Here is a 14,913-nt window from a genome sequence, read left to right as displayed (position 1 = left end):
CATAGGATTGATAAGGGAAAATCTATTCTTAGTTCTTCTAAGAAACGTAAATCCAAAGCAAATACTGCCAGCCTTGTAACTAGTAAATCACGGCAGAAGCGTAAGTCTATCAACCATGAGGTTTCCACAGCTTTGTTAACTGTCTTTTCCAGAAAAGATTAGAAACCCCTGGACACTTGAAAGCATGGAGAATAAAAATGGTAGTTGCTGCAATTTTTCTGTTGTTTTTGTCTTTGAATATGATTAGTAAATATATTTATTTTGATGCAGAAGCTTCCTCAGGAAGCAACAAACCTATCACATGAGTTAAACAAAAAAGGTCATGTTGATGAAACAGTAATCTGTGGAGAAAGTGTTGCCACTGAGACTCTGCAGGTAAATGAATCTCTTCAGCACAAAGTTTGTTAGATTTCTTGTATTAGCGTCTTAAATATAGGCTATGCGGGTCAATTGTGAATATCATGACATATTTTTGTATTTCTTATATGTCTACATGCAGGTTGATCGGGTTCTGGGGTGTCGAGTTCAAGGCAATTACACGGGCCTTTCACGTCACTTATCTGTGAATGTAGCTGATGACCTATGTTCTGAGGACTTACTAATTTCAGAAAATCAAAACAGACTCTCAGAAGAAAATTCTGCTTGCGATACTGATTTAGATGTAGGAGCTGCTGAAAATCATACTGAGGGTTGTCAGAATATTGATAAGAGTTTTGACAGGGAAGAAAGCATGAAGAATGAAATGAAAGTGGATAAAATACGTGCTGATTTTTTGGCTAGATTAGGATTACTGCTTGACAGTGAGTTTGTTGTGTTTTCTAGTCCACCTGTGGATTTAACTAGCTTGTTGGAGGCTGATGCCGTTGGGCTGTTTGTAAGTAGGCTCTGTCCTGCCCCTGTGTTTGCTGTTTAGTTTGTTAATGAATTTCCCTTTCAACCAAAAAAAAAAAAAAAAAAAGTGGATAAAATACATGCATACAGAAGATTTGCAATCAAAGAATGTAAAAAAGGAAATGCCATGGATCTTTTAAGAAAAGATATCAAGGATTCAAATTCTTGTGCTATGAATGGTAAAGATCAAGATGAATCTGCTGTAACTACAGAGAATTTTGAAAAGGCAAATGAAAGAATGGTTACGGAGGAGAATACTGATGTCAGTTTGAGAAATCAAGATATTGATGAAGTTCCAAAAATTTATGAAACAAACGTCTCTAATGAAACCAAAGACGATAAAGAAGTGGATTTAGAAATGGGAATGAGAAGCTCTGCAGAAAACAAAATTCAGGAAGCCACCCTGGCTGAATCTGCTTGTGTTGATGGAGAGAAGGTATCTTATGAGTTTTTAGTTAAGTGGGCTGGAAAGTCTCATATTCATAATAGTTGGATTTCTGAATCCGAGCTCAAAGTTCTGGCAAAGAGGAAACTTGACAATTATGTTAGTTAGGCAAGTAATGTTCCAAGACAATTTCAGCTTCTAAAAACCTTTTCAATTGATCATTGAACTGTAAACTCTTGGGATTAATTTTTCTTTGGCACCAGCTTGTGTTTATTTTTAGTTTTTCTTTCTAAAACAAGTCTATTGGCAATTACAGATACGGTCATAGCTCATTGTAACACTGTCCTTTTTTCTGTGGCTTGAAAACTTTGTTTGCTTACATTCATTTTTATGCTTTTCACTTCTTAGTTGTCTGGCATGATGCAATGTCATATGAGGCCTTTGATTCAAAAATTGGCTGTACTACCAATGCTATTGTAGCCTGTAGGTCATACTATGCTCCTCCCATGTGGCTTTGTTGAAATTGAACTTTATATGAAATTGAGCTTAGCTATGACGAGAGAGAGGATGAGAGTGAGAGAGGCTGTGACCATGAGCTCCTGCACTAGCTCCATGGGGTTCAAACTTCGAAGAAAGTTACAAGTTACAACACAGAGTCAGAGAGATGTTCAGACTTAAAAAGAAAGTGTGTTGTCAATTAAATTCACGTACTAAGAAAAAAAAATATATTAAAAATAATAATAATAAATGAAAGAAACACTCAAAATTTCAATATTTTGTTGATTTTTTCAGTAAACAAACAAACCAAACATTTTTTTCTTATTTTAATTATTATCAATTAAAGATGGTTTTTTTTAGTATAATAAAAAAGTAGAAAAAATATTTAATCATAGACTAATGTTGATTATTTAATTCACATAAAAAAAATTATCAAAAAAAAAAATATTCTAACAAATTAATCATAGACCAGTGTTGCAAGTCCATTTTTAAATAGGGGTAAATTTGTCTATTTTAATCATTTCCTCTCCTCTCCATCCTAATTTTTAAAACATCCAAACAAGGGGAAGGGTTAATTACTCCCTTCCCCCTTACTAATTTTAAAAACATCCAAACAAGGTAGAGGGGAATCATTCCCCTCTACTCTCCTCCCTACTACTCTCCTCCCTTCTACTCCTCTCTACTCTCCTTCCTCTCTAAACTTCCAAATAGGCCATTAGACTAGTAGATCATTTTATGGTATTGGAGGATCAAAAGATTGAGAAGTTACAAAATAAAAAATAAAAATAATCAAATCAAATCTGGAATTGTAAGGATACATTTACATTTCTTTTACTATATTTTTTCAATTTTTTCTTGTTGATTCTGTTTTCACTATCAGTTATGTTAATGGGAAATAATAATTACTGACTGATACCAGATTCACCACATGTATGTTAGGTGTATTCTAATTTTTACTTGCTAAAAGTTGTTTCATTATTGTTCAACTACAAAGAACCATAAATAATCCTATTCAATTTTATCTAGGTTTTTTTAATTTTTTAAGGTAAAGGAACTGCTAGTTATCGGGGCTACTTGTGGCTTGGTGCTAATTGAAACCATGATTCAGTCATGTTGTGGTCTATTTAATTTTCTTGGCCATGAACTTATATGCAATTTGATAAATTAAGTCCTTTAGGAACAAAAACAGCTCTAGTACATATTAATTTCTTGATCATTGTTGGAATTTTCAAATTTTGGTCCTTCTAATAATTATTTTCCTTGCTTGCGGTAGGTTGTGTTCATAGTTCATACTCTTAATTTCTGAACTTGATCCCTATCAATTTGAATCGATTCTATGAAATAGTGTCTTCCCAAGTCTCCTTTATAGCGGATTGAGGGGGAGGAAGGAGGAGCAGAGTAAATTTGGCCAAAAATTAACCTATTTTTAGCCAACTCTACTCTACTCCCCCTCCTTTCCCCCTCAACCCAAACAAGCCCTTAAGGTAGAAGTTTTCATTGTATTTCTTTCTTCTTTTATTAGTGTAAGCTTTGTTGAGTTATTATGGAAATTATTATATTCAAATAATGGGTATAAGATCTAGTTGAGTGTGCATGAGTTCATGGTTGGTTGAGTTATTATGGAAATTATTATAGTTAAATTTCAAGTTGTTGTTTTGTTAGGATCATTATGGAAAACATGCTGGTACATATGTGCTGCTGAGATGATCTACTGATGAGTTAGGTTTTGTGAGCTATTGTGCCTATTATGCTTGAGTTGCTGCGTTGAGACTTCAGAGGCTTGAGCTTATTGCTACTATTACTTGAATGTAATTGACTAAGTGGCTAGTGTGTACTTGATTGTGTTAGGGTATTAGTAATTGTACTTGATTGTGTACCAATTAGCTCAGTAGGTTGTATTAAGCATGTGATTGAGTAATTAAGCATTGTAGCAAATTTTTGTAACTAATGAAACTATATGTTAGGTTCAATATGTTAGCTTCAATAGAACAATGGACATCATTTGTTGGAGGAATAATACTTAAAAATGATTTTTTTTTTTTTTTTTTTTTTTTTTTTTTTTTTTTTTTTATGCATTGGACATATGAGTAAGTAAAATATCTTAGAAATTTTCAATTTTATGGTTTTTATTAATCAAATAACATTTTGAAATCTTTTGCAAATTCCATCAATCACCATTACAACCAAAATATAAAACCCACACCGTGTGAATTTCATTTGTACAGTACAATTTATTTACTAATTGAAACACAATATACTCTCATTTTCAAAAAAGAGAAGATTTTACATGGTTTGGGTAGGTTATTACAAACTAGACCCTAATCATAACACAACTACAATCTTTCTAAGCAATTCAATATCTAGTTAATCAAACAAAATCAACTTGTAAAACAACTATATATAATTTTTCTTGAGCATTTCTTGTATCTAATTAGCAACAATATGGTTAAGGACATATTTTATGTAATTGGCTAATCCTTTGACAAAATACACTTTACTTGTAATTAGGTAAATCTAGGATGGATTTAGTACTTCAAAAAACAAAAGTTCAAGTCAAGTGTTAAACCCATGAAGATTTGACCAAGAAACAAGTGAAGAAAGATCTATTCATTAAAGCTCGATAGAAGCTCTATAAAAAGGACATCTATCGAGGTTTAAAGTTGAAGCTCGACACAAGCTGTATCTGTTGAGACTTACGGAATTAGAATTTCCAGATCTGATTTTCGGCCCAAGCTGATGTGTATGGGTTGGGTTTCTTTTTTCACAACTCTAGACCTATATAAGACTTATTTTAAAGGCCTTTGCGCATGCAAAACGTGCCCCAATTCATTATTCTCTCTGAAGAAGCTACTACATCTTTATGCCAAGGGTTTTGTAACCAATAAGCTTTCTGATCTTCATTGTTGATGAACTGAAAAACTTTGCAGCCAACAACCTCTTCAAGTTGTAGGAGTTAGTCACGTACTAGGATTCATGCATATTGGTTTATCACGTACTAGGATTCGTGAATCAAGGGAAAGATTGCCGCTACAATACAAGTCTAATTGGGTATTGGGATAAGGGTTCAACTAAAAGTTAGTATTTTAGGATAGGTCAAAGGGTTTGGTAAGATTCCTTATACTTGTAATCGTTTGTGATTAATAATAGTGGATTCTTGAGAATGGTGACCTTAATATCACTTGGTGGGGCTTTTGTCTTAGTGGTTTTTCCCATTCGTAAAAAAATCACCGTGTCAAATTTAATTTCTACTGCATTTAGTTTAGTCGGTGATTTGTTTGTGCTACCATGCTATTGCATGTAATTGAACATAATTTAATTAACTTGGGTAATTAATTAATTTGTACGAGTCAATACATTTTTGCCCTATCAAATATTTCAACACAAAATCAGCTTCTAGCTATCTTGAATATGATGCCAATCAAAATAGGCATGGCCGATTACAAAGAGATAACTAGCTGGATTGGGCCTTGTCACCGTGCAGAGTTGAAAAAAAAAAAGAAAAAAAGAAAAACCCCACCAATAGAAGCAAATTTGAACCAATATGGTAACATCCGATGGAGCATCACATTTGAACGTCCATTTCCGTCCACTTGCTCAAGTTTATTAGCAATCACGAAAAGAAGCAATAGAAAATTTTGAAATCTGAAATACGTTGATAGAAAGCTATAGCCTGCAATTAAAATATTCCAATCTGAAGCGGGTGTAGATGCGGGTGCGAAACTTGGCAATTTTTGAAAAAGTAGGGTGTAGGTGGGGCGATTAAAAAATTATTTAAAAAAATTTTATTTATATTTTCTAGATATTCCTAAGCATATATATATATATATATATATATAATGGTAAACATATATTAATAAATTTAAAAGCATATTTATATATATTATTATAATGTTTACACAACCCCAATTTTAGCCCAATAATATATTTATAATATTAAATTATTTTCCTTCAAAAAAAAAAAAAAAGTAATGAGGTTATAAAATCAAAGTATTAAAGAATAATAAAAAGTAATGGGTAAAGGTGATAAAATCAAAGAATCAAAACTTGTATTTTTACTGTTTTCACTAGTTCTAACATTTTCTATCTTTTTGACTTTTCAAGTCTTTATCACCTATTCAAAAATCTTGCCTTCACCAGTAAGTGCACATGAAGCAGTATTGTCCTTATCTCTTCTTCCTTCTCTCTCTCTCTCTCTCTCGGCCACATGAAGCATAAGAATGGAGGCTAGCGACATGGTGGCATCCCATTTTGGCGTCCATTTCGGGCTGAATTGAGCCGTTTCGGCGCCCGTTTTTGCCGGAATCGACGCAAATCGGCTCGGTTTGGCGGGAATCGGCCCGAATCCAAAAAAACGACACTGCATGAATGGCATTGCGCACTGCACACCGCGTCGGTGCGCATCGGGTGCAGGTGCGGCTGCCCTAGAGCTGCACCAATGCTTTCTAGCATGTTACTAGCACAACCTAACTTCAAAAAATATAGCACCTTTTAAAATGGCCTAAGCTAAACCTGCCCCCCCCCCCCCTAAAAAAAAAAAAAACTTGCGAAACAAACACAAAATTCAATTTAAGAAAAAAGAAAAGAACTTAGAAAGGCCAAAGCTGATAAAATACCTGTTGATTTCCTCAAAAGAAGACTCTGAATTTTCAACAAGCAATACCCATGAGAAATTTTGTAAGATTTTCATACTGCACTGGCTTGAGTTGGAGTCTGATAAGCTTTTTGTAAAGAACAGAAGATGAGAGAGAGAGAGATAGAGACAGAGTAAAGAGAGGGAGAGGGTGGGCGGTGCTAGTTAGGGACTTGGGGATGAAAGGTTATAGGGATTATGGTTGGTGGTAATGGAAAATGTGAAATTTTGGGAAATTTTGGCTTTTAGTTTTTAGTGGGGAAGAGAGAGAGAGAGAGAGAAGACTTCTGTTTGAAAATTTTTGAGAGAGGAGTGAAAGATTTTTGGAGAAAAGAGAAGATAGAAAGTGGCGGGGTTTTGAAAAATTTTAAGGACAAAATTGTCATTTGGTTTGTGCTGGCAGAGTAAATTGCAATGGCCAGTTGTTAATCATCTATTGGATATGAAATACCAAGTACTGATTTGGTAACACCGAAACACTATATATTTTCTCTTATTTTATAGAGAGAAAAGAAGTTTTTTTTTTTTGAGAATCAATATGATAAAATGTTATTAGAAAACTATAGATCTGAAAGTACAAAAGGAATCACGTCCGGCGGAACATGCTCCATCCAGACTAACAATGGAAATGCAAATCTTGCTCTCTTTGCTAAGGCATGAGCCACACAATTACCCTGCCTCCTAATATGAGAGAAAGAGAAAGTTCGAAGCGAACCAGAAATAGACATTATGTCTTTCACATATTGACCAATTGAGGAGTGACCCACATCACCTGACTTCAATGCCTTTTAAACAATCTCTAAGTCTCCTTCAAATATTGACTGTGCCATGCCCAATTCTACAATGAACCGGACAACCCTTCTTGCAGCTAGGATTTCCACCAACTCCACTGTGTCGGGGTAAGGTATTTTTTCTGAAGTGCAGCAAGTACTTCGCCATTTCCATTTCGCACCACCACACCTATCCCTGCCTCTCCCGCCTCTTCAAAAACTGCTCCATAAAAAAGAAAAAAGTGACCAAAACCATAAAAAGTTGTGCTATGTGACAATCTTAATGTTCTCTTATTATAAGAGACATTAGCATCCGGGATGCAAAAAAGTGTCTATTTTGCATCCTCAAACATCACTTTATCTATTTTACTAATTTATTTTATAACTCACTCTACATCCCAATTTCTATTTTTAGATACAACCCAATAAAATAATATAAACTACTTATTAAAATAAAATAAAAGTAATCATCTCTCTCTTTTCTCTGGTCTCTTTTTCTCTTCACCCACAACTACAAGCACCACATCCCAACCATAGCCAACCACCACACCCACCCTCCACCACAACCAAAACCACCTCCTCTGCCACCACAATCAGTCCAAAAATCAATCTCAAAAAAAAAAAAAAAAAAAAAAAAAAATCACCCACAGCACAGTAGCCGCCACCAGGCCCACCACCACCTAAAATCCAACACCACCACCACTACCACCACCACCAAATCCATACCCACAAACCCAAACAGACCGGACTTCACCACCAAACAGACTGGACTCCACCACCTAATGACCCACCAAAACCTAAACCCATAACCCACTCATCATTTCCCACAACCCAGTCATCGATACCGACAACCCAATCATCGATTCCACAACCTAGTCACTGACTCCACAACCCAGCCACCAATTCCCACAACCAAGTCACCGATTTCCATAACCCAACCATCGATTCCTCAACCTCGACCATAAATGCCGATGTCCACCACAGACGCTGATCTCCACAAACCCACACCCTCCACCACGCTGATCCCCACAAACCCACACCCTTCATGCTAATCTAAGAGAGATGGACCAAGAAAGAGATAGGAGAGAAAAAAATAGAGAGTGGGGAGAGAGGAAGAGATAAGAGAAAAAAGAAAGAAAGAGAGAGAAGGTGAGTCTGAGATATCAGACTTCAAAGAATAAAGTGAGATGTGGGCTTGGGTGAGAAATAAAAAATATTAAACAAGTTTGCAACCCAACTACAATGAGGTTGTAAATTTACAACCTCACTGTAGCTGAGTTGAAAGTTTTTTTAGAAATAGCAACTGGATGGAGCATGATTTTATGGGTTTGGTGGCTAAAATAGCAACGGGAGGGTTTTTACACCCTAATGCTAATGCTCAAAAGACAAAATTTAGTTACAAAATTAGTTGTAACATAAGGATACAATCTTATTCAATAAAATAAACATTACTACATATTTTGTAAATCTAATCGTTGAATTGCATGTTTTTTATACTCTTAATAAACATGTCAAATTTTGTATTAATCAAATATTATTTACTATATTGAGTACGGTTGTAGGTTTAGCCTACAACCAATTTTGTAACTAAACTTTGTCCTCAATCATATAAGTACCTTTGGATTATGCTCCTACAGGATGGGAGACAGGGAAATTTTTTTTTTTTTTTTTTTTTTTTTTTTTTTTTTTTTTTTTTTTTTTTAGGGACAGATAGGAAGTTTCTCGTTGGCAGAGGCTGTGTTCCAGAATCACAGCCATAGATTCCTCCTTTATTGCACTGCACATATATCACTATATTGAGAGAACCGTTTCTGGGATTCCAAAACTAGAGCCAAAAGATGTCAGAAGGAAAAGCTAGGATTGAGGAAACTGACATCCCAGTGAAGATGCAGACACGAGCCATGGCTTGTGCTGCTCAGGCCCTTGATCTCTTTGATGTTTTTGATTGCATATCTATTGCTGCCCATATCAAGGTCATTCATGTTTTTTGAGTTCTTTTCTCTTCTTAATTTTTTTAAAGAATTATTATGTGCTTCCCATTTTAATTTGAACAAGCTAAAATATGCAAATTCTATATGCATTTTGTAGTTTAATTAAAAAAAAAAAAAATTGGGTGTTATTTTTTCAGGAGTTTGATAAGATGTATGGGAGTGGATGGCAATCTGTGGCGGGTTCAAATTTTGGTTGTTTCTTCACTCATACACCAGGGACTTTCATCTATTTTGCACTGGAAACCCTCAATTTCCTTATCTTCAAGGGAGCCACTTCTTAAATTTGCTGCACTATATATATATATATATAGAGAGAGAGAGAGAGAGAGAGAGTCCTAGCCTCCTAGGGGCACCCACATCATATTGTGTGGTATAGGATTAATGGATTCTTCTTTTATGTGATCAAATTTTGTATGATGGTGTTAGGGGTGGTGTATAAATGGTAGAGTAGTAGTTGAAGCTTCTCTGTACTTCAAATATGCCTCTTTGTAGTTTATGAAAATCACATTAGGACTAAAGATCATTTGTTATATGTTTTAATTTCCATTAATTAGTATGTTTTTTTCCTCTTAATTATTTCTCCACTTTTTCGTTTTCTAAATGTACGGCAACTATTACTTTTCTGTAGTCAAAGTTCAAATTCATGACTATGATCAGCGGCACCATGTGCTGAGGGAATCTATTGAATCTTCTGTGCTTGTAACTTTCACTATCTTTTTCTTGAAAATTCTGACCCATATATATATATATATATATATATATATGTTGTTTTAAAATTTCAATAGCTGGCCTGTCATTACCCAGAAGTCATTGCAACGGGTCAAAGACTCAAAGCTAAGGAACAAGACACAATGAGCTTCCGTGTCCTTTCAAAACATAATCTTAGAATGACATATGGAGGTGTAATGTAATGGCTGACTGAGAGGACTTTAGGGCTAGCTATTTCATTACTATAAAAAAAGATTAGGATCGTTTTTCTAAATAACCATCAGAATGGGCAAGGATAACTGAATAATTTTTCTAAACAAAAGTAAAGACCTGTCTCATTCAGAAACTGAGAAAGTGTTCTCCACATAAAAGCATAATGATCCATATCAAATCTTGAGGGGATATTTGCAGCCTAGCATGCTGAGGGGAAACAATATAATTAGTTGACAAACGGTTGAAAGGATTTTGTAAAGTAGCGTCTCGAGTTTTAGAAACTCGATATGTAACTCGAGTTTCTAAAACTCGATTTGTAACTCGAGTTCTATAAACTCGATTTATGCTGGTGCTGAGCGAAGAATCTGGAAGCACGAAGAATCTGGAAACAGAGCAAGAATCTGGTTTGAGATCCACTGAAGAACTGGTGCTGAGCGAAGAATCTGGAAGCACATCAGAAGCAAGAAGAATCTGGTTTGAGATCTATTGAAGAACATTAGAAGCAAAACAGAGGAACATCCACCGAAAGAACAGGGGAATAAGAAGAAATCCACCGAAGAAGAAGACAACGAAGATGAAGAGCTGATCTGAAAAGAAAATGGTGGAACTCGAGTTTCTAAGACTCGAGTTCTTGCATCTCGAGTTTTAAAAACTCGAGTTCTAACATAGATCTCGAGTTTTAAAAACTCGAGATGCTAGTTTTCCAGTTTGTTTTGCAACAGGACAACTAACGATATTATTAGAAAATTAACGCTAAATGGAAAGAAAATTCCAAATCTTGACTTTAGCCAGAAAATTTCTTTTGAGGTATGCATGCCTTAAATAAAGATGGACAAAGTGGCTCACTTATATTTTCGAAATATTGGTTTTAGAAACCATTATTCCTCGAACTTGAAGAAAGTCTGAATCCAAATTATTTGAACTTACCAAGAACAGAATGAATAAATTGATCTGCAGAATTCAAGAATATTCAAGAGAAATAATCGCCTTGAGTTGAATATATAGAAGTTTGCAAAATGATCTTAAATATACTCAAGTAGTTCTTTTTTCTCAACATTTCCACTACACATTCCAGGCTCCAAATTAGTATTAGTCGTCAAGGTTAAAGTCGTTAGCAGATATTCATATGACTGCTTAAAAACATGATATTGGAAAATGATCATAACCTTGTGAGTTGTGACACTAGCTAACATTTTCAACCCTCCTCCATAGCGCCATTATATATACAGAAGAAAGTAATAGTGCTATACTAACCTCTCAAACTAATGTATCCAGACAAACATGGATAATATGCTGAAGCCTTTATGTGAGGACCTCCTCAATCAACTCACAGAAAACTAGCTTCTCTATCTCAGTCACCACTTGCTCAGCATCATCTGCAGAAAATTCATACCTCCAACTAAAATCCCAGATTCCATTTTCAATTCCATTGCAGCTTATATCTCTCTCTAACATTGAATAAAGACTATCTTGAGGAAGAAGCTCACCACCAAACTTGCTATATCTTCTAAGACTTTCAACAACACTACAAACTTCCTCCAATAACTTGTCCACTGAGGTGCATACTCTCAAATTGCCCTCATGTGTAAGTAACAAAGGATGGACTGTTTGTGAACCTCGAAGGCTTTTACGTTCAATTAGTTCATTTGCACATTCTAAAGAGAGCCTCACATTGGCTTCTATGAAATCACTGGTGCAAGATGTTAGTAAAATTGTTGGAGTACACACATCAAGATCAAAAAGCTCCTCTGCATGAGTAAGGAATGATGGACTGCTCAAGAGAAAATGTATGAGATTATTTCCAGATTTAAAGCTTTTGATATCTTTTCTACTATGAAGGATGTAATCGTAAGCTTCTTCCACAGTTTTCTCATCCATTTCATGCTTGGGACTCACTGGTGTGACATCAGAAAGAGAACTCTGGCTATTACTGCAATGCTCTACAGTTAAAAAGAAAATAAAGTTACATAAACATCTCAGTTGGGCACATGAAAATATATAAATTTTATTTTACCCAGAAAAAGAATGTATTTATAATTTTTTTATCGACTTATTGAGGTAGAAAATGCAGATATTGGCTCTATTAAGTGTTGACTGCTTCTGCTGTCAGTAGTTATGACTTTCTACTTTGATATTAGAATCATATCATACCTCCATTGCATAACACAAGAGTAGCTATAATGAAAAGATGCAAAGGTTTATAAGTAAATTTGGAGTTTTTCAATGAAACATAAAAGTTTCATGATATTGTACTTCAAGCATTTTGCTTTATCCGGTTATGATTGGATGCAGGAGATAACAATACTACAAAAAGAAGCAACAGTTTTCTTAACAATGTTTGCATCCACGTCTACTATCAAGACTAGTGAGGTGCATAAAAACAAGCACATATAATGCAATATGCATGTACTTGTAAACAGCTTTCATAGTTTCCATTTAATTAAACTTATCACCAGAATCATTGATTCATCATAGTTGGGTATCGGAATCATCCATAGCATAATCAAGATATAACATGTTACCTCCAATATTAGATTCAGAGGCATCCTTTTCCTCATCTACAGGGAATTGATCCGCAAGAGTAGTGTCAATTCTTATCAGTGGAGAGCAAATTTCACTTTTAAAATTGATGCTCATGTCATCTTCTTTGGATCCAAAGTTTTCAATCTGCATAGAAGAAGATGGCATTAATTTTCACAAACCAAAAATTCTTATTCATCAATAAGTCAATTCATGTGCAGAAGTTCAGTTACTAGGCTATAGTTTTCATAATTTCAAATCTACTCCAATGATTTTTAGAAAAATAGCAGCTGAACTTTAGATTTTACAGAACATATAGTAGCTTCAGAAAGTCATTAGAACTGAATCATATAGACTAGTTAATGGAAGATTCATAACTGATTTGATTGCTGTAAGCTCCCTGACTGGCTTCTTCTTCTTCATCTGATTCTTTTTCTGATCAGAGGAACTTATAGTTTTTGTTGCATGTTTTGAGCTGGTGTTTTGGGTGGTACTTGGTTTTCGGGAAATCTGGTTGTTTACTAAACAACTGTTTGATACATTTCCAGACTTTCTTGGCTTTGTAGAGGTCACTGTAGCTTGATCTTTACATCTTGAGACAATTTTACCTTTCTTGTTCTCCATCTTCAGCGGTTTCCTGCTAGCAGAAGCATTATTTTGAAATCGATCTGCTTTCAGTTTCTTGACAATTGCCTCTTTTGTCTGCAGTCTGTGATCTACAGGAACAGAAGCTTTTAGCTTATGTGAAACCTTTTCTTTAGGCTTGATTTCTTTTCCTTCTGGTTTCCTAACTACTTCTTTATGTTCCCTAGTAACTTCTTCTATGCTAAGTGTTTTAATAGGAGTCTCTTCTTCTTCTACTTCCATTTTGCAATGCATTTTCTTGGAACTCAAAGCCCCTTCTTTGTGAGTGTTGAAAGAAAGCTCTCTTTTTATTGTCAATTTTCTCAGCATCTTTTTTGTGTTGAAAGATTTCTCTTCCCGAAGCACTGCTGTGTGAAGCTGGTCCACCAGGCGTGGGACACGAAAAGGTTTAATAAGAACAATGGGTGGTATCTCATCAATCACCCTTTGTTTGGAATGGGAATTGTCGGAATGATCAGACTGAGGCTTAAGCTCTTTGATAGAGTTGCTTCTCAGAAGTCCTTTGAATTGCAGGGTATCAAGTATTTCCTTCAATGTCTTCCGCTCTGGATTCACCCTCTGTGCTATAGATTGGGGCTTCCTTCCCTTTGGCATATCAATGTCAACTATAGGTCTTCTCTGGTTTGAAATTCTCTCCCTCTCTAAATGTTTCTGTAGAGTGTTCTGTGATGTTTTTGAAGGGAGGTCTTCTAGACCCATTAGCTTGGCAATCAAATTTGGGCCTTTTTTCTCCTTCTTCTGTGGAGCTTTTGATGAAAGAGAGGAGTCAGGAGAATCAAAATCATATGCATCAACATTCAAAGACTGGTTTGAGCTTGTGGAAGGAATTTCTGAAGCTGAGCTCAAATCTCTTTGATGAAGATATCCTGTTTCTTGAGTGGTTAGGTTTGGCAATAGATTCTGCTTAGCAAGGCTGTCTCTGAACACTTTCTTAAGCTCTTCAATCTGATTCCTTGAAGAGCCATCAGTAGAAATTCTAGGCTTTTGAAATCCCATTGAGCAATTTTGATCCCCAATTGGACTAGAATTTGTTCTCCTAATCTCCATTTCATCAATTCTTCTGCTTTCTGACTTCTCATGCGGCTTCTTTCTTACCTAAGACATATACAATGAAGCTTCTTGAGACTTTCCTAGCATGACTAGAGATTCTTGGAGATCAAGAGCACCTTTCAACAAATCTTGTGCAATATCTTTAGACTGCCCATCAAATATCACTCCTTTAGACCATGAGTCAATCATCTGGTTCAGCTTCTGGGCTCCTCTAGAGACTTCCATGACTTGAAAAGAAGATGGACTATGAACTTCTTCTGTAAACCCTTTTGAGACCATGTCCTCTCTCTCCATGTAGTATGCCATAGCCGTATTTGAGTTCTTTCGTGTCCTTTGGCTTTCGTTCTTGTGGTCCATTTGCTGAGAACCAGTCCTTGATTTTTTTATTGTCTTACAATTCACAACTCCTTTTGAATCATCACATGTGACAAATGATCTATAAACAACTGATCTTAGACCATCTTGAGGCATATTCTGCAGCACTGAGCAGAACATTACATTGACAAAGTCAGACTGCTAATACTTTAAGAACCAAATCCATCAATCCAAATAAAAATTCTAACAGAATAATTACTTCGTCTGATGTATTCTAACCAATCATTTGCAAGGTTG

At 35.3% G+C, this 14,913-nt stretch overlaps 4 protein-coding genes across 6 annotated transcripts; 2 read left to right on the top strand and 2 right to left on the bottom strand.

Moving 5' to 3' along the window:
- On the top strand, positions 1–913 carry LOC115965010. Its single transcript, XM_031084226.1, has 2 exons — positions 1–375; positions 500–913. Exons 1-2 carry the CDS (start codon positions 265–267, stop codon positions 911–913), a joined length of 525 nt encoding a protein of 174 aa, XP_030940086.1. The 5' UTR covers positions 1–264.
- A 6,106-nt stretch (positions 914–7,019) lies between these two features.
- LOC115975680 lies at positions 7,020–14,775 on the bottom strand. 3 transcript variants are annotated; one of them, XM_031096564.1, is made up of 4 exons: positions 12,985–14,308; positions 12,609–12,753; positions 11,341–12,026; positions 7,020–7,394 (listed from the first exon to the last, which is right to left on the bottom strand). In XM_031096564.1, exons 1-3 carry the CDS (start codon positions 14,296–14,298, stop codon positions 11,389–11,391), a joined length of 2,097 nt encoding a protein of 698 aa, XP_030952424.1. In that variant the 5' UTR covers positions 14,299–14,308; the 3' UTR covers positions 7,020–7,394; positions 11,341–11,388. The 3 variants fall into 3 exon arrangements, with proteins under 3 accessions (XP_030952424.1, XP_030952423.1, XP_030952422.1); XM_031096563.1 differs by lacking the exon at positions 7,020–7,394 and adding an exon at positions 10,181–10,529; XM_031096562.1 differs by lacking the exon at positions 7,020–7,394 and having other exon boundaries at positions 11,062–12,026; positions 12,985–14,775.
- On the top strand, positions 8,932–9,781 carry LOC115975685 (dynein light chain LC6, flagellar outer arm-like). Its single transcript, XM_031096569.1, has 2 exons — positions 8,932–9,147; positions 9,303–9,781. Exons 1-2 carry the CDS (start codon positions 9,013–9,015, stop codon positions 9,444–9,446), a joined length of 279 nt encoding a protein of 92 aa, XP_030952429.1. The 5' UTR covers positions 8,932–9,012; the 3' UTR covers positions 9,447–9,781.
- LOC115975683 lies at positions 14,323–14,869 on the bottom strand. The gene has a single exon (XM_031096568.1). The coding sequence runs from the start codon at positions 14,794–14,796 to the stop codon at positions 14,347–14,349; it is 450 nt and encodes a 149-aa protein (XP_030952428.1). The 5' UTR covers positions 14,797–14,869; the 3' UTR covers positions 14,323–14,346.
- Positions 14,870–14,913: the final 44 nt, after the last annotated feature.

The sequence above is a fragment of the Quercus lobata genome, chromosome 2 (assembly GCF_001633185.2).
Source record: "Quercus lobata isolate SW786 chromosome 2, ValleyOak3.0 Primary Assembly, whole genome shotgun sequence".
NCBI classification, from domain to species: Eukaryota; Viridiplantae; Streptophyta; class Magnoliopsida; order Fagales; family Fagaceae; genus Quercus; species Quercus lobata.
This window is presented reverse-complemented; position numbering and strand designations above follow the sequence as displayed.

What these genes read in the sequence shown, in the direction of transcription:
- LOC115975683 (XM_031096568.1), bottom strand. Translation starts at nt 14,796, where the DNA reads ATGTTCTGCTCAGTGCTGCAGAATATGCCTCAAGATGGTCTAAGATCA.
- LOC115975685 (XM_031096569.1), top strand. Translation starts at nt 9,013, where the DNA reads ATGTCAGAAGGAAAAGCTAGGATTGAGGAAACTGACATCCCAGTGAAG. An exon ending in CTATTGCTGCCCATATCAAG is followed by an intron (nt 9,148 to 9,302) that starts GTCATTCATGTT and finishes TTATTTTTTCAG; the next exon opens with GAGTTTGATAAGATGTATGG.
- LOC115965010 (XM_031084226.1), top strand. Translation starts at nt 265, where the DNA reads ATGCAGAAGCTTCCTCAGGAAGCAACAAACCTATCACATGAGTTAAAC. An exon ending in TTGCCACTGAGACTCTGCAG is followed by an intron (nt 376 to 499) that starts GTAAATGAATCT and finishes GTCTACATGCAG; the next exon opens with GTTGATCGGGTTCTGGGGTG.
- LOC115975680 (XM_031096562.1), bottom strand. Translation starts at nt 14,298, where the DNA reads ATGGAGATTAGGAGAACAAATTCTAGTCCAATTGGGGATCAAAATTGC. An exon ending in AGCTTACAGCAATCAAATCA is followed by an intron (nt 12,754 to 12,984) that starts GTTATGAATCTT and finishes TCTTCTATGCAG; the next exon opens with ATTGAAAACTTTGGATCCAA. An exon ending in CTCTGAATCTAATATTGGAG is followed by an intron (nt 12,027 to 12,608) that starts GTAACATGTTAT and finishes TTTTAACTGTAG; the next exon opens with AGCATTGCAGTAATAGCCAG.